The 25,842-nt window shown below is 39.0% G+C and overlaps 2 protein-coding genes and 1 pseudogene across 4 annotated transcripts in view; 2 read left to right on the top strand and 1 right to left on the bottom strand.

The window, feature by feature from the left end:
* The window catches only part of LOC135214844 (uncharacterized), a 62,210-nt gene that overhangs the window by 9,042 nt on the left and 27,326 nt on the right, over window positions 1-25,842 (top strand). For 2 of the 3 annotated variants that reach the window (XM_064249258.1, XM_064249256.1), the window contains exons 2-3: window positions 6,321-9,191; window positions 11,130-11,147. In XM_064249258.1, coding sequence (XP_064105328.1) covers window positions 6,324-7,832 — 1,509 coding nt within the window. In that variant the 5' untranslated portion in view covers window positions 6,321-6,323 and the 3' untranslated portion in view covers window positions 7,833-9,191; window positions 11,130-11,147. Of the gene's footprint in view, window positions 1-6,320; window positions 9,192-11,129; window positions 11,148-25,842 lie in introns of those variants that run through there. The other variant, XM_064249257.1, reaches the window with a different exon arrangement.
* On the top strand, window positions 11,195-13,537 carry LOC135214845 (uncharacterized). The gene has a single exon (XM_064249259.1). The coding sequence runs from the start codon at window positions 11,204-11,206 to the stop codon at window positions 12,647-12,649; it is 1,446 nt and encodes a 481-aa protein (XP_064105329.1). The 5' UTR covers window positions 11,195-11,203; the 3' UTR covers window positions 12,650-13,537.
* LOC135214846 (crustacyanin-A2 subunit-like) overlaps window positions 14,728-25,842 on the bottom strand; it is a 65,848-nt pseudogene continuing 54,733 nt past the window's right edge.

Raw genomic sequence — 25,842 nt, 5'->3', positions numbered from 1 at the left:
TTGATTTTAGTGGGTTGTATTTTTCTTGTGCCTTGCCCCAGCTCTACGGGTACCCTTATTTCCATACCCAGCTACAGAGCCCGAGGCACATGCACCCACCCTCATCATTTGCCATACACTGCCGACTCATTTTTTCAACGGTCGAGTGGTCGCTCCCCACTCCCCCACCCGACCGCCTGCCAGCCCCACCCCCCAGGAGCCCACCCAGCCCACTCTCCACCGCCTGCCAGTATTCGCCGCACAGTGGAAGAATTAATTACAGTAACTTTTTAATAATAACTGTAGAAAGTCATCCTCATCGTTCTTCTCTTCCTTTAAACTGCAGTTGACATTGCAGAAAACTGCTCATAATGGCTTCTGCTTCACATCAAGACGAACCTGGGGATATGCAACACGACCAGGCCCCTGAGGACCGCCAGTTGCCTTCACACCCAGTCTCACCAACAGACCATCGAACCCTTCCAGGTTTTGCAACGCTGGAAACCCCACGTTTGCTCTCCCCACACCTGAGTATACTGCCTCCCACAGCTCCAAATACGGAGTTAAGGCTCCTCATCAAGTACCTGGAGGAATCTCGACAGGCCGAGTTGGCTGCACGTCAGAGAGAGGAAGAACAACGTCGTTATGAAGAGGAACAACGTCGTCACAAAGAGGATCTACGCCACCAAGAGGTCAACTTGAGAAGAGAGGAGGAAGCTCAACGTTTCACCGTATTGTTGCAGCTACTTAGCGTCAATTCAGACCAGCAGCAAGCAACACCAGTGGACTCACAACAACTTCCCACACAATCCTCAGTGCCATTGTCCACCCAGCCACCACCCCCACAGAAAGCCATCGCCCAGACCCCGCCCCCCTTACGTCCTGATGCCACATACCAAGTGTTCAGGGAATGGCGTAGTTGCTGGGATGACTAAAGTGTGATGGTGGACCTAGGGATATTACCTACCAGGAAACAAATGATACAGCTTCGTATGTGCCTCAGCCTGGAGACCCAAAGAATACCCGAGCACACGCACAACGTACCACCAGACACGGATCGGAGTGTTGACGAGGTCTTGAATATTCTCCAGGAACACATCAAGAACCTGCGGAATGAAGCTCTACGACGCAGGGATCTGCTCTCCTGCAAGCAGAGGGAAGGGTAAAGCTTCAGCGACTTCTATTTCCAACTGAAGCATGTAGCAGAGGAAATCGACGTCTGTCCTGGCCATTCTGCTGTGTGCGAGGAGACTCAGCTGAAGATGATCAATATCATGGGAGTCAGGGACGAGGAGCTCACTCAGAAACTCATTGCCCTGGACAAGGCTTCATTGGCCACCATGGTTAACGAATGTTGCTCCTATGAGGCCACACGGACAGCCACTACCGCCATACGTGCCCCTCCTAAATTGTGTGTCATCTCCATGTATAAAAAAATCAAAGGACATAGCAACAGGGGTTCTACCTTGCTACCAACCCCTAACAAGGACACTCTATGTCCTTCCTGCACAAGGAAGCACAGCTCAACAGGAAAGTGCCCAGCCAGCGACAGTGTGTAAACTGTGGCTGCAAAGGACACTGGCGCAGGACCCCAAAGTGCCCAGCCAACAAGGCTACATGCAGACACTGTGGCCGAGTGGGCCACTCTGACAAGTACTGCCGTCAGCAGATGAATGCCAAGCAATGGCGGCCCGCCCAATGCCACGCCCCCTTCTAGCAAGCCTTCTAATTGTCGCAAGGTCGAGACCCCTTCTTCATCAACTGACTCCTCACCATCACCTATATCCATCGCCCTCACCTACAAGGGTGAGACATCGAAGATAATGATGCTGCCTGACACAGGAGCTGATGTATCAGTGATGGCCCCCAGCACTTGGAACTCCTTCGCATTCCAAGGACTGAGCTACAGCCTCCCGCCACATCAGTGACACTCACGGCAGATGGGTCAAAGATGATACTGGCTTTAGGTACCCTTAAGGCCACCCTGTCCTTGGCCAAACGGTCCTGCCTACAGGTCACCCACGTTAATCAATGCAAGGAGCTACCCCTGCATGCTGACACGACCCCTGCTGAGGCCCGAGAGTATTTCTTACAAACCTTTCAGGACGTACTCGTGTCAAAGGAAGACCTTAAAGCAGCTCCACTGAGGCCGATGGCGGGCCCTCCCATGAAAATCCACCTTAAGGAAGATGCGGTCCCTTTTGCCATCCACACCCCAAGGCAGATACCCTACGCTTTCCGCGAACCTGTCAAGAATGAACTAGACTCCATGGTACAACAGGGAATCATTAAGCCTTGTGGAGATGAGCCAAGGGAGTTCGAATCACAGAGGATCTCACGAAGCTGAACGCACAAGTCTCCCGTCCAGCCCAGCCTTCGCCCACGCCCTTAGCTGCTGTCTGTGCTGTTGGCTCCACCGCCAAGTTCTTCACCACCGCGGATGCTCTACACGGCTACTGGCAGATGGAGCTAGCAGAAGAGGACCGCCACCTCACCACTTTCATTACGCCTTATGGACGCTTCCAGCATTGCCGGGGACCTATGGGCTTCGCTGCCACTGGTGATGCCTATTGTTACCGTGGCGACCTAGCTCTCCAAGGCATGAAGAAGTGTGTCAAGGTTGTTGATGACATTCTCATCTACGACGATGACCTACTGATACACTACCACAGGATCCACGAGCTGCTCACCCACTGCCGCAAAAATGGCATCACTCTCAACAAACAAAAGTTCACAGTGGCAGAGACCAGAGTGAATTTCTGTGGCTTCACCCTTTCCGAAGAAGGAATTGCTGCTGACCCAGGACGAGTTGCTGCTCTGCAAGACTTCCCTACACCATCCAACCTGACGGACTTACGTTCCTTCATGGGATTAGTAAACCAGTTGGCAGAGTTTACCCCAGATATTGCCTTGACTGCACAGCCCCTTCGACCACTCATGAGCCCCAAGCGCTCTTTTCTTTGGACACCTGACCATGACCAGGCCTTCAAACGTGTGAAACAAGCACTTTCAAGCTTGCCTGTTCTTGCGTCTTTCGACCAAACCCTGCCAACCATTCTCCAGACCGACGCATCTCCCCTATACGGGATAGGCTACACTCTCCTCCAGGACCATGGATCTGGACATCTCCGAGTAGTCCAGTGTGGATCCCGCTTTCTTGCAGACGCCGAAACAAGGTATGCAACGATTGAACTGGAGATGCTTGCAGTATCTTGGGCCCTCACAAAGTGCTGCCTATACCTCAAAGGACTGCCAACCTTCACCCTGCAAACCGACCATCGCCCATTGGTGCCTATCATCAACAGCTACACGCTGGACATGGTTGAAAACCCATGGCTCCAGCGAATGAAGGAGCGCATGTCGCAATATCAATTTACTGCAGTGTGGCGCGCCGGCAAGTCTCTATGCATCCCAGATGCACTTTTTCGTGCACCAGTCAGCTACCCCACCTCTGAGGATATGACTGGCTGTGCTGAGGTAACGGCACATGTCAGATCTGTCATCAATACTACAACAGCTTCCCAGGACGAGGATGCCCCAACCATTGACGCCGACCGGACCCTACAGGACATGTCGATAGCAGCACAGGCTGACCCCACCTACGTTCGCCTTCGCGATTGCATCAGTTCTGGGTTTCCCACAAACCGCTAGGACCTACATGCATCCTTATCACCATACTGAAAGCTGCGAGAAGCCCTCTCTACTGATGGCAACCTCATGCTCTATGGGGCAAGAATACTAGTTCCTGCAGCTCTATGTCGCCACACACTCGCCAGACTCCATGATAGTCACCGTGGTGTCGAGGCTACCAAACGTCGGGCTTGACAAACTGTCTTCTGGGCTGGGATAGACTCGGATATCGTCAACACCGTCGCTGCCTGCGAGCCGTGCGTAGTCCTGCGTCCCAGCCAACAACGGGAGCCTCTCCACAACGACGACCATCCATCCAGGCCCTTTGAGTCGGTATCGGCGGACTTCTTCCAGGTAGCTGGGAAGTCCTTTCTTGTAGTCGCTGACTGCCTCTCCGGCTGGCCTGTGGTTGTCCCTTGCAAGGGTGACACTACTGCCTCCTCGACCATACGGCACTTCTGCCGCTACTTCAGAGAGGTGGGTGTTCCCTTACGCCTGCGCACCGATGGAGGACCTCAGTTTACCAGCAAAGAATTCGCGGACTTCACAGAACGTTGGGGTGTATACCACATCACCTCATCGCAACATTACCCACAGTCTAATGGACACGCTGAGGCCACCGTCAAGGCTGTCAAGCACTTGATCCTCAAAACGGCCCCCACAGGAAACATTGACTGTGAGGATTTCGATCGTGGTCTCCTTGAGTTAAGAAACACACCCAACGAGTCTGGTCGCTCTCCTCCCCAGGTACTGCATGGTCGCCCTCTCCGTACATGTGTGCCTGCCCATCCTCAGTCATTCACAGAAGATTGGCAGGAAAAGGCCCATGACTGCGACCGCCGAGCCACTGCCAGAGCTGCTCAGGTGCAGAGCAACTATGACGCCCACGCCCGCCCCCTGCCCAGGCTTAATGTGGGCCAACATGTCCGCCTCCAGGACCCAACATCCCACCGATGGGACACAGTTGGGATTGTCATGGGTGGTGCACGATCACGCGAGTACGAAATCTGTCTCCCAAGTGGTCGAGTGTTACGTCGGAACCGTCGCTTCCTATATCCACTGCTCAGCCCCAGTCAAGTTCCCAACTCTGATCTCCCTGTGGTCCCTAGCCCAGACATGGAAAAGTCATCAATTCCCTCCAAAGCCCCTTGCAGGTCCCCAAGATTGAACAGGCCTACATAATGTACTTATCTACATGTAATTTGTTTAGTACGTTCAAAATACCTCTTTGAACGCAAAAGAGGAAGGGGAGGTGTGGAATAATGGATATTTAACTATGCAATTGCTGTACGATTCATTTCCATGTATTTAATAAAATCACCTATTGTGAACGCATCTGCATGTGTCGCCCTGTATTATGAACCCCGCACATGCGCATGGCTATTCTTCTTGCTTCTCTTGGCGCGAGCTGCACGCCCTGCAGAGCCTCTGTACATATTTACCTTTTGCTGCTTGGAATAAAGAAATCTACGACTCGGGATATCATTTCTCCCATCCTGCAATCTTCGTCTTCTAATGCAAGACATCCCCACCTATCATCACTTTGTAGCGTTCCTTTGGCCCCAGCTGCAACCCCCTTCATTCTTTTTACTACACTTCCGTTATTATTCTCTCTCTTCCATCCTATTTTCCACCTTCTCGTAACATTTGTTTCAACATTATTTTCAGGGCTAAAAGACCTTAAAGGTCCCATCGCTTGGCCTTGGGCCTAAACTTTGTAGTCAAATTCCAACTGAATGGCTGGGCTTTACAAGAATAGAAAATACTCATGCCATTCGTTTACTTTTCTTCTACTTTTCCTCACAAGTGCTTTTGCATGGAAATATTTTTGCTGGTTTCCTCGGCGCATTTATTTATAATGATCTGCATAAGGTGCTGACCTATTTCTGTTTGTTATGTACTCGGCTTCATTTTAGTCCTTCCAAACGCATCGACCGCATATAATATAGCACGTTTTTTATCATTCATTTAGACGAGTATGGATGGGGCACTCATTGTAGATTGCAGCTGGAGAACGGTTAAATCATTTGAGTCAAAACCTCGCAAAAACAAATCAATAAATAATATTGTAAAACCAGTATATTAGGAATTGGCATTGCGTCTTAATTATTCAGAATTAGATTCTCTCCCATATTCTCTTACTGCTTCTCGCTCCCTTTCACTCTTTCTTGCCATACTTAGAATGAATTCTTTTGCGAAATTAATTCATTGATATATTTCGAGAGTGGTCCAACCTTCTTTTATCTGCTAAATGAAAGTGAAGAGTAAAATTGAAGAAATATTCAGAAGAGGAGACGGAACCTGAAAGAACCTTAACTGGAAGAAGTGAATTTAATAAAGTTACCGAATCTCCTTTTTGATAAGCTGTGTAAGATCGGAGTCGACAAATGAACATATGGTCATTCGAGATTATTTGCAATCAGCACAACAAAGATGAATGACTTGAAGCTAAATAAAGAAATGGTCTATCTGGAGCATATTATTTGCTGTGGGTTACTTTATATTTAGAGGTAGCTAAGTATGTGAGTTTCATTGTCTTAACCAAACATGCAAACTTGAAAATTTGTATGATGAATATAAGTCTTCTATATAGCTCTGAGTTTGTGGAAGGATAATTTATTGGCAATATTTCTTAACCTAATATTAACTGATGTTCATAGATTACTGAGATAGGTCGGAGAATAGTCACTGAAATAAACTACGTATTGCAGGAGATGTACATAGCGGTGAAACGTATGTGGGATATGTTATGGACGCTCCCTCGGAATATCCCCATCCACGCAGAGGAGCTTCTGCACGCCTACCTCATGCCCTCCAGCGGCGAGGACTTCAGCCAAAGTTTCCTCATCGCTTTAGCTGCCAATCTAAGACGAATCACTGTCTACCAATGGAGTGGGTACATACCATTACGCCAGACGTCGACCTTCAATGATTGCTACGGTTACTGTCAAGCATATCAACTGCAAACGCTGGACTTGACTGGTGTCGACTTGGAATTTGATACCTCTGCTCTAGAGGGACTATTGCCGAAATGTCTCTCCCTGAATGTTTTGAAATTAGGAAGCAATGGTAACAAAGTCGTTTTAGCTTTAGCTAAGCAATACTGCCCTTTAACGGTCCTTCACATAACAGAGCCGCAACCTTGGAATAAACAGCTTTCGTTACCAACGTTGATGGAAGTGTTTTTTGATGTGACAAAAGATGACCCAGAAAAATTACTAAAGAAAATTGGAAAGAGAAAAAATCCCCATATGAGAGCAGCATGGCCAAATCTCAGTAATTTGTCAACTGGATATTGTGATCTCACTAATGAGTTCTTTGTTCTTGCCTGGATTGTTTTTAAGAAACTCAAATATGTTCATAGTAGTGTGAACCGAACTACTGCTTGCGAGGCAAAGTATTTGCAGCTGAGAAGTAAAGTTCCAGATCTTGGCCCCCTTGCCATAGGAAAATATTTTTCATTTGTTGACAACATACCATATATAGTTGAAGATTTGGTTCGGGTTGCTTGTGATATTGAAACTTTTACCATTTATATGTCTTCTGATCGATGTAAAAATCTTTATGAACACTTTGAAAAACTCTCCGAGGCTTCGTTATGTCCCAAGGCAGTCAGGTTAATGAATATTCGAACTATATGCCAGGCTGAACCGAAAAGGGGAACCTTTTCCCTTTTTGGAAAACGAGCCAAGAAACTTCAACTCGACGGAGCTTTGTTGGGCGCGGTGGATATAAAAGACCTTAGCGAACTTCTTTTGGATTTTCCTAATGTAGAAGAGCTGACTCTTGAATTCAGACATGGACTGAGCTGCAGCAGTGATGAACTACCTGGGCGCCTCGTCTTCCCTCAAGTATCTTCTTTGTTCATTAGACCAGTAACTGAGGCAGATGCTTACAACCAGCTTTTCCAAATGCTTCCTCACATAAGAGAGCTTGTGTTCCTTCGTCCCAGTGTGAAAATTATTAAAAAACTGGCCATCGATTTCAAACTTTTGCCAGAACTGCGTGTTCTCAAAATTGCTGACTGGGATTTAGTGCACCTTCCTGGTGTCCTTGATGTGCCCAATGATATTCAGTACAGAGAACGATTTAAACTTTATGGTCCAAGTGATACATTGTCCTGTGAAGACGTCAGAAGCCTTTCGAATTCAGCATGGAATTATTTTCCAAAATCTGCATCTACCCTAGAAGCAGAGTCTAGGGATCAATTTTACTGTGAGTAACAAGCTGAACAATGCAACACGTGCCATAAGTGAATCTGCTCATGCGAGCGGTGAAGTACTGTTATAGAAAATGTACAAGGTATTTTGTTCAAGTGCCATATATTGTTTTATAATGATTTGACATTAATCTTCAATAAAACATAAATAAATTTTTTTTAATTTCTATGAAAAGGGACTTAACTGGAAACCCAAAAGGATCACAGAGAGCATAAAAAAATAAATCAATCAACTCCGCCTAGCAAAACCTACAGATTGCATTGCCGACGAACTTTTCGTCAGAATACCTAGATTTTTACTCAAAGTACTTAGGTCAGGGCATTCATCTGTTTAACAGTTTTATAGCTATTACTATTGTACCTGCTCCCTTAGAAATGACGGCAATCTTCAAATAAATCCACACATCACGAATCTCGCTCATCATTACCTATAGAAATATTTGCAATAACTACTGTTTTCTATTTGTTAATTCCCTTCTAGAACTTTGCAAGCATACAGATGTTTATGCTCTAGTTTAGCTAGTTACGTTGTGCTGATAGCCTAGAATCTCGCCTTCGCTTATGAAATATGATATTACCACCCTTAATTGGCGGTCGTCTCTGCGATGGAATTCTAATCCACTCTCACAATAATAAGACAAAGCACCTGTATGTCAAGACCCTGCTTTCATTGTAACAGCTGAGGAAATAACCACTTATGAAAAATTGCTTAAGATCACGCATAACTTTAAATGGATCTCTCTGTCTCTCTCTCTCCCCTCGATGCCTTTCGTTCTGTCTCATATAGTATAATGTATTAGTATATTAACAACTATTGTCATTTGATAAAAGTTTAGGGCAATTGTTACATGTGGATACATCGTTGCTTTTCCTCCATACGCCTTCACTGTATTTTCTTCATAAAGGCAATTGGCAACTTCAGTTGGTAGATAAGTGTTGCCATTTTGGAGACCTGGGCCACATATTTAATTAAGTGTATAATGCCTTTGAATTACGTATATAAATTAAAAATTGGTCAAGTGTTCGTGGATGCAAAAATACCTTTGACGGCCATATAGCTTACTATAAAGAACATCGTATATGGGTTTAAGCACTCAACAGTTGTTGTCTTTCTCATGCACTGCCGCATTTTGTTGCTGAATGATTGCGATAACAGCTTCAACATTGTATTCCCTGTAACTCGTGAGACTGAGTACTGCTGTGCTACTTTGCTTGTTCACAAAATGAACCTCAAACTGTGAGCTTTTTCCTCTTTTGTTACCAGTACAGAGGAATGATGTATCCGAGGAAGCTGCTAGACCTCTGCGTTGAATATTTCGTTCGCCTTACGAGATGCATACAAGAAGCCGCCATAAATGACAAGGTAAACTGTGCATTGTTACTTGAATGTTTTCAGTAATGTATAGATTCTTGGAGATTATGAGGTGAAGAAAAACAATAATTTTTCCAAACTGTCCAGTGAATGTTTAGTCACTTTAGTGTACGTAAACGGGGCTCCTTGCTCTTTGCAATTCTCAATGTTAGTACCTGGAACAGTATAGTACAGTTGGCAACTGATTCACGATAAGAAATGCACGCTGTAGTAGTATGGTAATACTGATGGTGGCCTTGAATCTCTCTCTCTCACTCTCTCTCTCTCTCTCTCTCTCTCTCTCTCCCTCTCTCTCTCTCTCTCATATATATGAGTATGTAGGCTTTGCTACCATCAGAAAATAGAGCTGAATAGGCGCTGCTAGGTGGCCAAATGTTTCCAAGATATTAATTATAGAAAATTAAAACTATCAGTACTGCATGCTTTTGCCGATTATGGAAGTGTTCATGAAAATATATAAAAGTAGGTATGTAAGGGAAGAAATTTTGGATGTGTATCAATGAAGATGATAGAGAGAGAGAGGGAGTTGTGTTTTAGCTGCCAAGAGGTATAATAATGGTTTTTTGGGATCAGACTGTGCAAAATGTCTACATCTTGACTTTTTATATCAATCTGTCTCTTATCCAGATTAATACATCCAAGAGCCTGCCAGATAATGGAAATATCCGTTTATAATAAAATATACACTACAGAATGTAAAACGGCAACTTCCTAACCTCACCTTGTCAATATCACATAACTCTAATTGGTAGAAATGCTTATAAATAACAACTGTAGTAAAATATTCAGTACAACTTCCTAGCCCTCTTAGAAGATGGGGAAGCCTTAGACAAAATACATTGCTCCACACACAGCAGTGAAAGCACCTGCAATGCTGCAGACACTGCAACAAAAGCAACGGGAAGAGGGGAAGGCATTTTGTGGATGAAAACAGAGAACTGACACAGAACTGGACAAAGGAGAGAAGCACGCCTTGCTACACAGACATTGATACTCTTCACATGTAGCCAATTAGAGAAAGAGTTTTTATGGTATGACCATGACGCATACTCAATCAGCCATTCCATTTTTGCCAATAGCAGGAAAGTTTACAAAAAAACACAAGTGCTTGCCCACCAATGCACCTTCTACCATACGCTTTTGTGCTGATGATATATCTGTCTCAGCCAACCAATTAAAAGTGTTAAAGCGACATGTGATGATGCGTCAGTTGATGTAGTGCTCTGAAGCCAATAGCAACTGTGAAAGCTCTCAAGAAGGCAAATGGCCACATACCCCTCTCCACCTGTCCCACCCAATCTTCCTACACCCAAAACTCCTTCCCCAATCTACCACCTGAACAGTAACCCTTTCTCAGCCTGCTTATGCCTGTAAGCAGCGTTACCAATACTTTTTATGCCCGTCCAATGTTGCCAATAATCAAGCACTTTTTTAATTTTAAGTATACACATACACACACACACACACACACACATATATATATATATATATATATATATATCTATATATATATATATATATTATAACTACATTATACAGAAGGTTCACAACATAATTATATATATATATTTATATATATATATATATATATATATATATATACATATATATATATATATATATATATATATATATATATATATATATATATATATGCGATCATCTTGTGAATCATCTATGTATGGTAGAGATTTGCTTTCAGGTTTCTTTATATTCACAGGCAGCTAAGTACGTAAGTTTCATTATAAGTAAACCTAATATTTAAATCTTCGTGAATGCTTAAAAACTTAAATGATGACTATGTCTCTGAGGTGGTGGGAGGATAATTTGCTGGCTTTATTTCATAAAGTAATATTAACTTATATATATAGATTACTAAGATCAGTCGGAGGGACAATAGTCCACTGGAATATAAACTACGTATTGCAGGAGAAGTACATAACGGTGGGCAAACGTTATGTTTGGGATGTGTTATGGACACTTCCTTCAGAATATCCCCATCCATGCAGGGGGAGCTTCTGCACGCCTACCTCATGCCCTCCAGCGGCCAAGATTTCAGCCAAAGTTTCCTCATCGCTTTAGCTGCCAATCTAAGACGAGTCACTGTCTACCCAGAGAAATGTCACACGTCGCCATTACGCCAGACAGCGGCCTTTAATGAATGCTACAGTTACTGTCAAGAATTTCAGCTGCAAACGCTGGACTTGACTGGTATAGACTTGAAGTTTGATACCTCAGTTCTAGAGGGACTCTTGCCAAAATGTCCCTCCCTGAGTGTTTTGAAATTAGGAAGCAATAGTAACAAAGCAGTTTTAGCTTTAGCCAAACAATACTGCCCTCTAACTGTTCTTCACATAACCGAGCGACAGCCTTGGAATAAACAGCTCTCTTTAGAAATGCTTATGGATCTATTTTTCAATGTGACAGAAACTGACCCTGAAAGACTATTAGCAGAATTTAGAAAAGGAACAAACCCCAATATTCAGGCATCATGGCCAAATCTCAGTGATTTGTCAACTGGATATTGTGCTGTTACTAGAGAGTTCTTTGTTCTTGCGTGGATTGTTTTTAAGAAACTCAAATATGTTCATAGCAGCTTGACCAACGTTAATGCTTGTATGGAAAAGTATTTGCAGTTGAGAGATAAGGTTCCAGATCTTGGGCCCCTTGCCATAGGAGAGTATTTTACATCTGCTGAAAATGTACCAAATGTAGTTGAAGATTTGATTCGGGTTACTTGTGATATTGAAAATTTTAGCATTCATATGTTATCGTCTGGTCGAGATGAAGATCTTTATAGGAACTTTGAAAGACTCTCCGAGGCTTCGTTATGTCCCAAAGCAGTCAGGTTAGTGAATATGCGATCCATATGCCAAGATGAACCCAAAAGGGGAACCTTTTCCCTTTTTGGAAAACGAGCCAAGAAACTTCAACTCGATGGAGCTTTGTTGGGCGCGGTGGATATAAAAGACCTTAGCGAACTTCTTTTGGATTTTCCTGCTGTTGAAGAGCTGACTCTTGAATTCAGACATGGACTGAGCTGCAGCAGTGAAGAACTCCCTGAGCACATCGTCTTCCCTCAAGTGACATCATTGGTCATAAGACCATCTGAGGTAAATGCTTATAACCAGCTTTTCCAAATACTTCCTCACATACAAGAACTCGTATTCCTTAGTCCTAGTGTAAAAATTAGGAAGCCAGCCATCAATTTCAAACTCCTATCAGAACTACGTGTTCTCAAAATTGCTGACTGGGATTTAGTGCACTTTTCAGATCTCCTTGATGTGCCCAGGGATGTTCTGTGCAGAAAGCGATTTAAACTTCATGGGCCAAGTGATACATTATCCTGTAAAGATATCAAAACCCTTCTGAATTCAGGATGGAATTATTTTCCAAAATCTAGATCTACCTTAGAGGTAGAAACCCAGGCTAAAGCTTCCTTTCGTTGAGCGACTTACAGACATTGAAATACTGTACCTAGCTAAGAGTGTACAATGTACAAGATATGTTGTTGGAGTCACATTTTGTTTAATAATTTTTTATCAATAGTCTTCCTTAAAACAGAAGATGACCGTCAGTACAATGTTTGTTAATCTATTACAACTCCAAACTCTGTATATACTTGAATGGTAGTTATACATATTATTGTTTTAATTAATCATTCCTAGCCTTTGGCATGAAATAAATTCCACTTGAAATAACTTCATTGTGCTTTAAATCCGGCTGTTATTCATGCAATGATACCTTACTTATATAGTTCTCATTTTGTCAGGCAGTCTAAGTCCAGCATAGTTTCCACCTTGCAAGATTCGCTGCGAACTTGTAATTCCTTCACTGCATGTGCTAGATGATCGCCTTAACAGGAATTCAGACAGTTTTTGATCATTACTCTTGGTATCTCTGGTGCTTAGACAGAATAATATAAAGCTGTCTCGTCCAAACTACCCACGGATGGTTTTTTCTCCTCCATTCAAATCGGTTCTCAAGTTTCTGTTCTCTCGTAGCTCTTTTCCTCCTATGTATCAGCAATCTTCGCCTACCGACCCATTTTGAGGGAATTATCTATGATCCATCCATCTATATAGTGTCTTTTTCCTTTTCTTCCTAGTCATTTTCTATCATTCAGATGACCCAGTAACACTCCTTCCCATCTTGATTCGGTGGAAGTCAGCAATTTTCACATGACAGATCGGCACAGTTTTTGCCTTCACTGTGAATCTCTGGAATTGTTCCTCAGGCTCTGTTCTTTAGTTTACCAATTTTCGAAAAGCAGGTCTCCACTTTTCTTGATGATGATAAGTCCCTTTTTTTTCTTTTTCCTGTCCGATAGACCTGGGCAAGATATGGGCACAGTTGTTTGTCGCTATCCTGGGGTTGTTATAAGCAGTTAGATTATTTTCTGCAGTTTGTCAAATTATATTGTCAGTAAAGCAAGGATTATTCTTAACGTGTCATATTTCTTGAGCTCTTTGTCATACCAATTACAATAGATATTTCTCTCAGTTAATTTCTTATATCATTATTATTATTATTTTTTTTTTTTTGTGGGGAAGGTAATCAATGTTATTGTCTGTTATAAGACTGTCATTTGCTTCATAAAAACCTTGAGCTCTTTGTCATACCAATTACAATAGATATTTCTTTCAGTTAATTTCTTACATTATTTATTCAAGTTTTAATTCTTTTTCTTTTTTTGTGGGAGAGGGTATTCAGTGTTATTTTCAATTATAAGAATGTTACTTACTTCATAAAAACCTTAGGCTCTTTGCCATACCAATTACAATTGACATTTCTCTCAGTTAAGTTCTTGCATCATTTATTTATTTTTGTGGGAGAGGGCGTTCAATGTTATTTTCAGTTATAAGAATGTTATTTACTTCATAAAAAAGCCTTTTCCTGCGGCTAGTAAAATGTTTCCCTCAGGAAATAGAATTGAAGACTCAAAAATCTGCCTCGACGCTCAATACCTCTTGTCTAGAGTCCGGACAGTATGAAAAGGGACACTGAAACATTTTTGTTTACAACGCTTTCCTTTTTAAGTACTCTGAGCAAATAGTGATCATTTAGCATCTCAGATTTTTATAGACTATCATTTTATTCTAAATTTAGACAAGACAGCCATGACTTTTATTGTGAAAAGCCAACATTAAACACTTCCATTTCTCATCACTGATTTGATTCAGTAACCAAGTGGCTACCGGTAAGAAATTTTCGATTTCTACTTATTTTATTATTGTGATTTATAGACTTGCACTGACAATATGAACTCATTCGTACAATTTCATTTGTATACTCGGTAAGGGTCAATATTACGTGAATCATATTTGAGATGTTTGGTCTATATCAACCTATGGTGCGCGAGACATCAGTTCCCTTTGGAAAGCAAAGAATGTGAAGAGGCATTTCGTACTTTTGAAAACACTACCAGGAAGTACGGAGCCGTTGACTGAATATACAGTCTAAAAAAAAGAAGATAGTGTAAGAAACGTTACATTTTAAAATCGAAATGAAAAAACAAACTACCCTGGTAAAGATACACCTTTATTTCTTATAGAAATATTCTATATACAGATCACTATGCACTAAGTTGAAACTCTACAGGTAGGTATGATTAGGAGATAACTTTCAAGCGGAGACAATAAATAACAAGAACTGCTGGTTTCCAACTCCAGAATTCTTTAAGAGAGAGAGAGATAAAAGGCATAACGCTAATGGAAGGGTAACAATGGAAAAGGGAGTAGAAGGTTCAGCGTTGCAGGAGGGCCGTTGCGAAGATCAGTATCAACGTTGCAGAGGTGGAAACGCAGGCGGCGGCGTTGGGATCGTCACCCATCATTTCTTTGTCCTTCTCCGACTCGCCTGGAAGTTGATACACAATTATAACAGCAGGTCGAACCTCAAGGTGAATTTATGTGTACATAACCAGGACTGGAAATCCGACCGGACGCCAGAGTGTAAATAAATGCATACAAAATCATTATCAGGTATGAAATACATTCCACAAGAATTGTCAGTGTGGTTTCTCTAAGTGAAGCTCTGCTTAATCATTTCCTAATAATTCGTTGATATTACCAGCGTTTACATTTGGGATTTTTATTTGGGCACAAAAACCATACTTAAATCAACCAGATCAATTAATATATATGGAATTTACGGTATCACATTTATTTCGTTTTGCCCTTCACGGAAAATACTCTTCAAGCCTGCTAGAACTGGTTTATTTCAATGTGTTGACGATTTCAAGCGCCCTTGCTTGTATGTAAATTAAAATTATTCATTCGGTATTGCTCTACACAAACAGATTACATCACCCTTTTCTATGAATATAATTTCACTGAAGACTTTCAGTATGTTACCTATTCTTCTTCTTGGCATAAGGATAAAAAACACAATGGTCCATCGTTTTATGAATCCCCTGAACTTGGAGTTTCACCAACGCCAAAAGTCTGGTTACCTGTTTAGATATATTTACCAACAATTGAGAGTCCAAACTCCCTCTAACCATGTTTCTAATCCTCTAGCTATGTTACAAGGAGTTGCAAGGATTAGATTGTCCCAAAGACTTTTTAGTCCATTCGAGGAGACATCGTGTGCTCACCTATCTCTAGGAGCAGGTCATACTGTTCATTCACAGTGTCCTAATGATTTTGTTTAGCTTTCTTTTAAACTCTTCCACACTGCCGCCGTTTACAACTTTCTTTGTGGGCAGTTTATTCTAAAGTCACAATAATTGTATGTAAAGAAGCTCCCACAATGGGATGTGTTGTCTTACCTGCATCCCTGTTAATCTCATTCTCTCCTCCTTGTCTCAGTTCTCTTGAAAAAAAAAAAATAAATAACATAGAAAAGGTAATTACCTGTATTTCCCGGGAGATTTTCTTCGGAGATAAGCAATATCTTTTCTTCCAACTCCTGTACGGCCTGAGAAGATGAAACACGATCAGAAAATTTATATGCTGCCGTGAAATAAAAAAAAAAAATGGTTTCACCCTGTTGGTTTCTAACAGTTAAGTGCTCGAATGCTGTATTCACTAATCATCATTCTATAGAATGCAAAATATTCTGAAGACGTCATAGACCATCGCATATCTCAAAGACAAACAACATTTCTCCAAATACCGCCTAGTGAGACATTATTGTACTTCAAGTAAGTTTGAGTAAAATGATTTAAAACAATAATAAAAGCTACTATTAACTCTGACGAGCTCTCTGGGTTGAGCACAGGTCAGACAGAAGTCGTATACAGGCAGACAATACCTTCTTCTCCTCTTTCACTATTTCCTTGATCTCTTTCAGCTCCTCCTCCACCGTGCCACTTGATGGAGGTTTAGGCGCGGGGGTGGTCAGGGGCAGAGGAGTAGGGACGCTTGACGTAGGCTGGTATGGGCCTAAAATATTCAATAAATAATCCTCGCTCTCTGCCAGCATCTGGTCCAATTTGTCAGCGTACGGACATGACTGTTATAAAAAAGAGAAATAAATTAATGTTATGACTATTCTTTTTATGTAGAATATACACGTCCTATTCAAACCTGAATCCAGATCCTTTGAAATAGGTTGTTTCAAATTCAATATATATAGTATATATATATATATATATATATATATATATATATATATATATATATATATATACATATATATATATATATGCATACATATTGTATGCATGCATATATAGTAGTGTTCATTTGTAAAGCAAAAAGGTTATTTCATCGTATAAGACTTCCTTCAAACTGCTTAAGTTGGCTGAGGACTAGGTGGTCGAAGGATCATGTATTACGTTTCACAGAAGACTGAAACGTTATAATATATCTAGATGTCTCCGACTCACCTCCCCCTGTACAATGGGGACCATTTTCTTATAGTTGACCCCAAGGCTCTCGAAAGTCCTGTGACAAAGTCTGATCTTCTCCGCCGGGAGCATGGGATTCCTGCCGAAAATCCAGAAGAATTCCGCTCGGAACCCGAAGTATTCCAAACAGGAGTACACGCAGGAGTAAGTCCGGTAGTCAGTTGAGATGATCTGTAATTTTGAGGAGGAGTTATTTCTTTCATCAATTCAAAATGTGGTACTTTTAAAATTACTATGAACGCTTCGTCGCACTAACTATTAATAAGAAAAAGTGGTTACGCAAGAGTATACCTGATACGGTGCAGCCGGAACACCTGCGGCTTCCACCGTCATGTGCGCGGGAGTAGGCGCTGGTTTATCTGCTACGCGCATGTATGGCGCTTTGGCGTACCTTCTTGTCCTCAGACGTTAGTCCTCGAGTGGCTACGTTCATGTAATTGTCTGTCAAGAAGAAAATAAATAGGATCAATATATATAGACACACACACACACACAAATATATATATATATATATATATATATATATATATATATATATATATATATATATATATATAAAAGGCCATTAAAACACTTTGGTTTAAAGCTATAGATGGGCTATATTTAGGTCGTCTGACTACCACCCTTATCAAGCAGCATATATATATATATATATATATATATATATATATATATATATATATTATATATATATGCTGCTTGATAAGGGTGGTAGTTAGACGACCTAAATACAGTCCTTCTATAGCTTTAAATCAAAGTGTTTTAATGGGCCTTTTATATACTTGAGATGTAACCTGTTTTAATAGAAGAATTTATTTACCTATGTATGTATATATATATATATCATATATATATATATATATATATATATATATATATATATATTTATATATAAATAGGATCCTTTATGGATGTGTAATTGGCTACGTATTAACCTAAATCTTCTAACTATTATGGGTTTGAATCTAATTCAGAATTTTTGTTATATATTATTAAGTTTTTTTTAGATCTTGGTCACTTGAATATTAACCACATTAAATAATTAATTAATAAGAGACGCTCTCAATCTCTCTCTTTATTATATGTATATATATATATATATATATATATATATATATATATATATATATATATCAACTCACAAATTAATCTTCTTCGTCCCTACCGCTATCCATTCGCTTAGGGGTCGGTTGCCTCGGTTCGTTTTCTCCAATTATATACCTATCGGAAGCATTTTCCTGTATTAAACCCTTCTCCAGATCTTCCTAAACCTTATCACTATATGTATCTATTTGACTCACAAATTAATATGTGATTACGAAGGCTTGTATGTAAGTCGTCACATTTATATTAGAGTTATCATTATTATTGTATTTCTAATTCAATTCTGAATATCGCTTAAAAGAGCTGCGTGGCTGGTTCATCATATAATATGGGCCTATGTGTAGCGAAAACGAACGCCTTGTAGGTGCTGACAAATAAGTTAATCGATAAACGTAAAAAAGATGGGTAGAACGAGAGGTAACAGAAAGCTGAAATATAGTAAATCCCTTACCTTTCCACGAATAATTTTGGGTGACGCATTTCTTGGTATGCTGGTATTCATTCGGAACGCTTTCGATGTCAAACCACAGGCCGGTATACTGCGGAAAGAAAAAGAAAAAAAAAACATTTCAGAACAATGCTTCTGTAGCAGTTTTATATATGTATGTATATATATATATATATATATATATATATATATATTATTCGAGCTACGAATGTCCTTTACTATCTATTCGCTCTACCTCGGAATTAATATATTTTCAATTTTGTAAACCGAAAGGGAATTTTTTAGTTGATAATAATTTCGTCCTCTCGTGGGTTCGAACCACCGCCCAGCGGACAGAGAAGAAATCGATAACGTCACTGACGTCCTGATTTCATCAACTAAAAAATTCCCCTTCGGTTTACATATATGAAAATATATTAATTCCGAGGTAGAGCGAATTAGATATTAAGGACATCTGTAGCTCGAATAACTTATATGAATCACGATGATGTGATAATATTCTATATATATCTATATATATAATATATATATTATATATATATTATATTATATAATATATATATATTCTCCGGTCTCCGGAATTTCATATTTTTCCTTTGTGTTCTCGGACCTCCAATGGCTTTCACTGTTTGCAAGGCAGGACTATAGTACTAATCAGGTGTTCCAGATTCTTGATCACTCTTTCAGTACTTTTTCATGCAACGGATTTTATGCATAAAGAAAAAAAAAAAACATTCGTTAAGGGCACATGACAATCATGAAATAAGATTCATGAATTAGAAATCTCGAATCCATCACAGTTTTTTGGAGGTGACTGAAACTACAGCCCTTTGAATCTAGATGAGAGAAAAAGCTCTTCCGTTTATTGTTCCTCTGGATTTAAAGGATTCATATAATAACAATAAGCATCTCCAAAATATGAGGAATCGCGAAATTAAGAACCCATCGTGGCTATTAGTTTACACACACACACACACACACACACACATATATATATATATATATATATATATATATATATATATATATATACATATATATATAATGTATATATATGTGTGTGTGTGTGCATATGACTAAATTCCTTCTCTCCCCCACTCCGTTGCATGAGAAAGAGAGAAATAAATAATATACATAGCGGAAGAGAGGGCGTAATTGATTTAATTTGGGGCCTAAGAATAAAGAAAACGGATATATACTATAGCTGGTCATTTACATGAGATTCAGGGTCTCTGTAACACGGTTTTTTGGACTTTGCTACTTATCAAAGCATCGGATGTAGCTGAAAGTTGACATATGTATATTTTACAACCACACAAATTTTGTCATCATTATCAATAACCTAAACCCGATAGTTTTAATTTTTATAGAGTAAAAATGATCCAGCCGACGCCATGGCCAATGATTACGAGCCAAGAGTCGAAAAACATTCATTACGTAAGCAAGGTAAACAAACACCTTTTGACTAAATGTTGCCCCGCCCATCCACCAGACAGAAATTCCATCGGCTCTGAAACCCAAAGACTTTATGAAGGTCGGAACGATACATAGATGTGGGTGGGGTATCTGTGATAGCGTAGTAATACTACTGTAGCAGTAGTGCCGCAACAGTATAGCAGTAATATACATGAATTAAACGTTTAGACCAACTGCTGGGATCCTTGAGGATCATTTAGCACTTCTTACATCTACTCGAAAAATTAGTTTTTATAGCCAGAAGTTAAATTTTCTAATCCAACAATGCACATGGTAGCCTTCAGTGTTATCCTGAATTATAACGAGGCGAAAGTGGGTGGAGCCTCATGAAGTCACCATTCTGACGATAATTATTGGTGAAGCTTTAAAGCCAATATACGGTAACGGCTATTTTCTTTCAGTAAATAGGTAGATAGCCAATAAATAAAAATTGCTTGACATTGGATATAGCAGTTATCAAATCAAGCTTGTCTACTATGTTTTTGGTAATTACCAACTATTCCCTACATCTTGTCAATCTGATTGTGACCTATAAAGTAGACTGTAATTTCTTTGGAAACTTATTTTGGGAGTTAGACTAATAATCGAAGTGTTTTTGTATTTATTAACATATTTTGCTGGTTTGTTCATTATGACAATTATCAGTGAAGAGGTTCCAGAGTTCATAAAGGTGTACTGCTTTGCTTGTATTTAAATTTGTATGTCATTGTTGCCAGAGGTTTAGCCTTCGTTACGTATAGCCAATCATCCATCGAGAAAGAGGGAAGAAATGATGTCATAAGTTACGTAACGAGTGCGTTCGAAACCTTTTCTCTGAGTAAGTTGGCCCGTCTTCAAAAAAGGTCACTTTTACATTATACGTACCAAATTTATTCAACCTACGTAGTGCAGAAAACACTCAAAATTTATGTGTTGATATAATATGTATTCTGAATAAGAGTTATATTTATGAAATGCATAGATAAAAAGTTATTGCGAAAAAAACGTGTTACAGAGGCCCTGAATCTCATATTTTAGTAAGGTAGATTCTTTGGTGAACCATATGCCTGCGAGACGTTTGTTTGGCGGACGCTGAGTGGCTGGGAGCTGCCTACATCCCGGTACCAGCCAATCAGTGGCCTCCAAAGAAACGTCTCGTAAGCATTTTGGCTCATCCAAGAATCTATCTTAAGTGAACCAGCTAAAGTAGTTTTACCGAAGGGGTGAGTCACAGACTACGTCATTGTGAAGCAAAGGAAGTAGCTACTTGGATTGGCTATGGAAGCCGAGGTGGGAATGTATACAAAGGAGCGCTGAGCAAACTCTTTATTATGGAGGTGAATCGTGTGGAAGCTGAAGACTGAATGAAAAACTTGCACCTGTCGAGGTGCATTACGAACTTAGTATTTTAAGTGGAGTAAGATCAGAATGTACGTGGGATTGGAAGGTACGGAGAATTGGCTAAAAGGTTTATACATGAGCATGGACAAGAATGGCTTTAGGTGGGTTTGGCATGTGATAGGGGACCAAGAAAGAGATGGACGGACTGTATCCCCATATAAAAAATGGGAACCAGCCGGGAAGAAGCACGTGATAGGATAGGCACGATTGATTGGTGAAACAGAATTTATAATTCGGAAGTGGTAGGAGAAGAGGCTTGCATAGTTGAACTGCGAGAAGTATTCGAAAGGAAGTTGCCTTATTTCGCAGGAAGCGTCAAAGAGAACTTTCAAAATACGAAGTAAATTGTGCACCAGGTGTAAGAGAGTCCGACGAGCTGTTCATGAAGCTATACTTGCGAAGATGCGTGAGGCAGTTAATGTAGTGGACATCTTTCGCATAGAGGGTCCATCTGCGATTTAATATGGATATGGAAGCAGCCTTGTTTATTCTCTGGTGCCATCGTCTTTTATGGGGAAACGGTTTGAATGTTGAACACACCTATATATATATATATATATATAAATATATATATATATATATATATATATATATATGCATGTGTGTGCGCATGTGTGAGGAGAATTATGATTCTATGGATGTTTGGCACAACCGCAATATGTAATTAGCATACAGTAATTGCAAGTCTTGAAGATAATTCAACATATAAGACTACTGATACTGATTTTTTATTATGTTCTTACCATATCTTCAGTATTCTAAGTATTATTATCTTCTCTCTGTACAGGGGTCTCTCTTCACATCATTAGACTCAGTACTATACTTTCGCGGCTAAAATCACGAGCCAAGTGATACCTGAAGAGCAGATTAAATTTCGCTTTGGTCAGACTCACGCGCACCCTAAAACCACACTGCCATAGTTACCACATTATCAGCGAAATTAATGTAATCACAATGTTTTCATCTACGTTTTAACCTGTTTTGACCTTTTGGGCACATCTGACGAATAAAAAGCCTGTGGCAAAAGATGCCACAAGTACGGATCAAATTCTTCTTTGGTCAGAAGCGTCTCCCGCAATGCTTCCTGGTGGTCGCATTGCCAAGGAGACAATGCGCAGTAACAGTGCTTGCTCATACGTGTCTTTCCGCTTTGTCTATCATATTAGGTCACCATTTGACTACCTCAATCTCATTTCCCCTATTTATTTCTCACGTGAACTCTGCCTACGAAAAGTTCACTCGTTACTTTCCCCTTTTAGGGTTGATCGATTGGCTGATGGTTACTAGAACTGGCGTCGCAACATCTATAGCAGATTCACATCAACCGTGCATTTGATGTCTAGGCCACCAGTCCCATACAACGCTCCTGATTGGCTGTTGATAAGCCAATCACAGACCTGGAAACTCTCAGTCTCTCTCGAGAGTTCACATGGACAGGATCAATGGTCCACCTCTCCTGAGGGATACTTTTGAAAGACGTATCTCTAAAGAGAAGTGGAACATACATCCTACCCATGTGACCTCTCGAGAGAGACTGAGAGTTTCCAGCCCTGTGACTGGCTTATCAACAGCCAATCAGGAGCGTCGTAAGGGACTGGCCTAGACATCAAATGCACGGCTGATGTGAATCTACTATAGTAGGTTGTTGACGGCGTTCCCTTTTAGGGAGTGGAAGACCTGTTCTTGGGCAGAGAATGATATCGAAGAAGCCAGAAAATGCACGAGTTATCGACATCTGAGCTGAGTCTGGTAAGACCACGGGTAAGACGAAGGGGAGGATAGCTGTCGATCCTCGGATTATACCCGATACTTATAGCCCGTGGAAGGTGATTATTATTACTATCATTGTTAAAAAATATCCACAATTATATATTAATAATATATTTCTATGTAAAAATAGAACAAAGACTTTCGAACACCTGAACGGTGTTCCTCAGTGTTCGAAAGTCTTTGTTCTATTTTTAATATATAATTGTGGATATTTTTTAACAATTTGTTTTCACGAGACTGAATTTCTTAACATTACTATCATTTTTGTTAAAAAAAAATCCCCAATTATTTATAATTATATATTTAAACTATATTTTAATATATAATTGTGGATTTTTTAGCAATTTGTTTTCACGAGAGAGTGAATTTCTTAACAACACTATTATTATTATTATTATTATTATTATTATTATTATTATTATTATTATTATTATTATTATTATTTGTTCTAAGGGGTCCACAATAATAATAAAAAATGTTGAGAGTTCGCGTATAATTTTAAAGCCCTTTACAAAAATGAACACAGGGAAGGGTTCGAAAGCTTTTTGTAAAGGGTTTTAAAATTATACACGAACTCGCAACAATTTTTATTATTGTGGACCCCTTAGAACATTATATATACTCTTGCGATAGAGAGTTTTTCCCAACTATTATCATTATTTTTTATTTTTATTTTATTATTTATTATTATTATTATTATTATCTTATTATTATTATTATTATTATTTATTATTAATTATTATTATTATTATTATTATTATTATTATTATTATTATTATTATTATTATTCAGAAGATAAAATCTATTCATATGGAACAAACCCACAGGGGCCATTGGCTTGAAATTCGAGCTTCCAAAGAATATGGTGTTCACTAGGAAAAAGTAAGAGGAGGTAAAGGGAAAGGCAGAAAGAAAAGAAGAGAGAGATGAGATAAAATCTTACTTCATATCTTCGCTCTGTACTTAGTACTTTCTTCGCAGTCATTTATTTTGCATTTGTAAATCACATTTCACGGATGAAGCAGCTATACAAGACACACACTCAGTGGTCAGGTCTCCTTAAATTAAGACGCCCCTGATTGGCGTTGTGTTCAGATGAAAATCAGTTATTATATAGATAGTTTGATTTTTATATATAATGATTTTGTAGCAAAATGTTAAATTATTCAAGTTTTTGTATTTTTGTATTAATCACTTATCATATAGATAGTTTTGATTTATATTTATATTGGTTTTGTAGCAAAATGTTAAATTATTCAAGATTTTGTATTTTTGTATTAATCACTTATCATATAGATAGTTTTGATTTATATTTATATTGGTTTTGTAGCAAAAGTTTTTGTATTTTTGTATTAATCACTTATTATATAGATAGTTTTTATTTATATTTATATTGATTTTGTAGCAAAAATGTTAAATTATTCAAGTTTTTGTATTTTGTATTAATCACTTATCATATAGGTAAGTTTTGATTTTTATTTATATTGATTTGTAGCAAAATGTTAAATTATTCAATTTATATTCATCTTTTTTGTATTAATCATTATCATATAGATAGTTTTGATTTTTATTTATATTGATTTTGTAGCAAAATGTTAAATTATTCAAGATTAAATTCATATTTTTGTATTAATCACTTATCATATAGATAGTTTTGATTTTTATTTATATTGATTTTGTAGCAAAATGTTAAATTATTCAAGTTTTTGTATTTTTGTATTAATCACTTATCATATAGATAGTTTTGATTTTTATTTATATTAATTTTGTAGCAAAATGTTAAATTATTTAAGTTTATATTCATGTGTTTGTATTAATCACTTATCATATAAATAGTTTTGATTTTTATTTATATTGATCTTGGAGCAGCAAAATGTTATTGAAGTTTATGTGCTTGTATTAATCTCTTATCATATAGATAGTTTTTATTTTTATTTATTGATTTTGTAGCAAAATGTTATTTAAGATTATATTTATATTATTGTATTAACAGAATTATCTATATAATGTAAATTATTGGAATGTGATTGTATTTTTAAAATAAAAGTTAAAGAAAAATTATATAGATTACGAAGGGAAATCGATAGAGATTACTGAGTAGTTTGTCATCATCTAGGATTCCTTGGTTCAGATCTCCTCAGTGATTCAAAGAAATGCGAAAGAATATCCAGTGTATCTCAGTTAGTAGCAAAACCTGCTTAGGTTATAGTTACAAGGAAAAAAATCAATCTACCTCCCTGACAGAATGTGACCGGTTAAATGACAATACAACTTTCCGGAATATATACGTGTATATATATATATATATATATCCTATATATATATATATATATATATATATATATATATATTCATTCGTTCCTTGACAATGTCTTAAGAAAGACGAAAGCGCTTGGATTTCCGCCTATCATTTTCTTGTGGTATTCGCTTATTTAATGAAGTCACGTGCATCATCATCTATAATATATATATATATATATATTATATATATATATATATATATATACAGAGAGAGAGAGAGAGAGAGCAAGCAATAATCGATTCCCCTCCTATGGTACGGACACGTGACGCTTCTTGGGCGATCTGACTGACCACTATCCATAATTACC

This window comes from Macrobrachium nipponense, chromosome 46 (genome assembly GCF_015104395.2).
Source record: "Macrobrachium nipponense isolate FS-2020 chromosome 46, ASM1510439v2, whole genome shotgun sequence".
In the NCBI taxonomy this organism is placed as follows: domain Eukaryota; kingdom Metazoa; phylum Arthropoda; class Malacostraca; order Decapoda; family Palaemonidae; genus Macrobrachium; species Macrobrachium nipponense.
This window is presented reverse-complemented; position numbering and strand designations above follow the sequence as displayed.

Coding starts and splice junctions, on each gene's coding strand:
- LOC135214845 (XM_064249259.1), top strand. CDS start 11,204: ATGCAGGGGGAGCTTCTGCACGCCTACCTCATGCCCTCCAGCGGCCAA.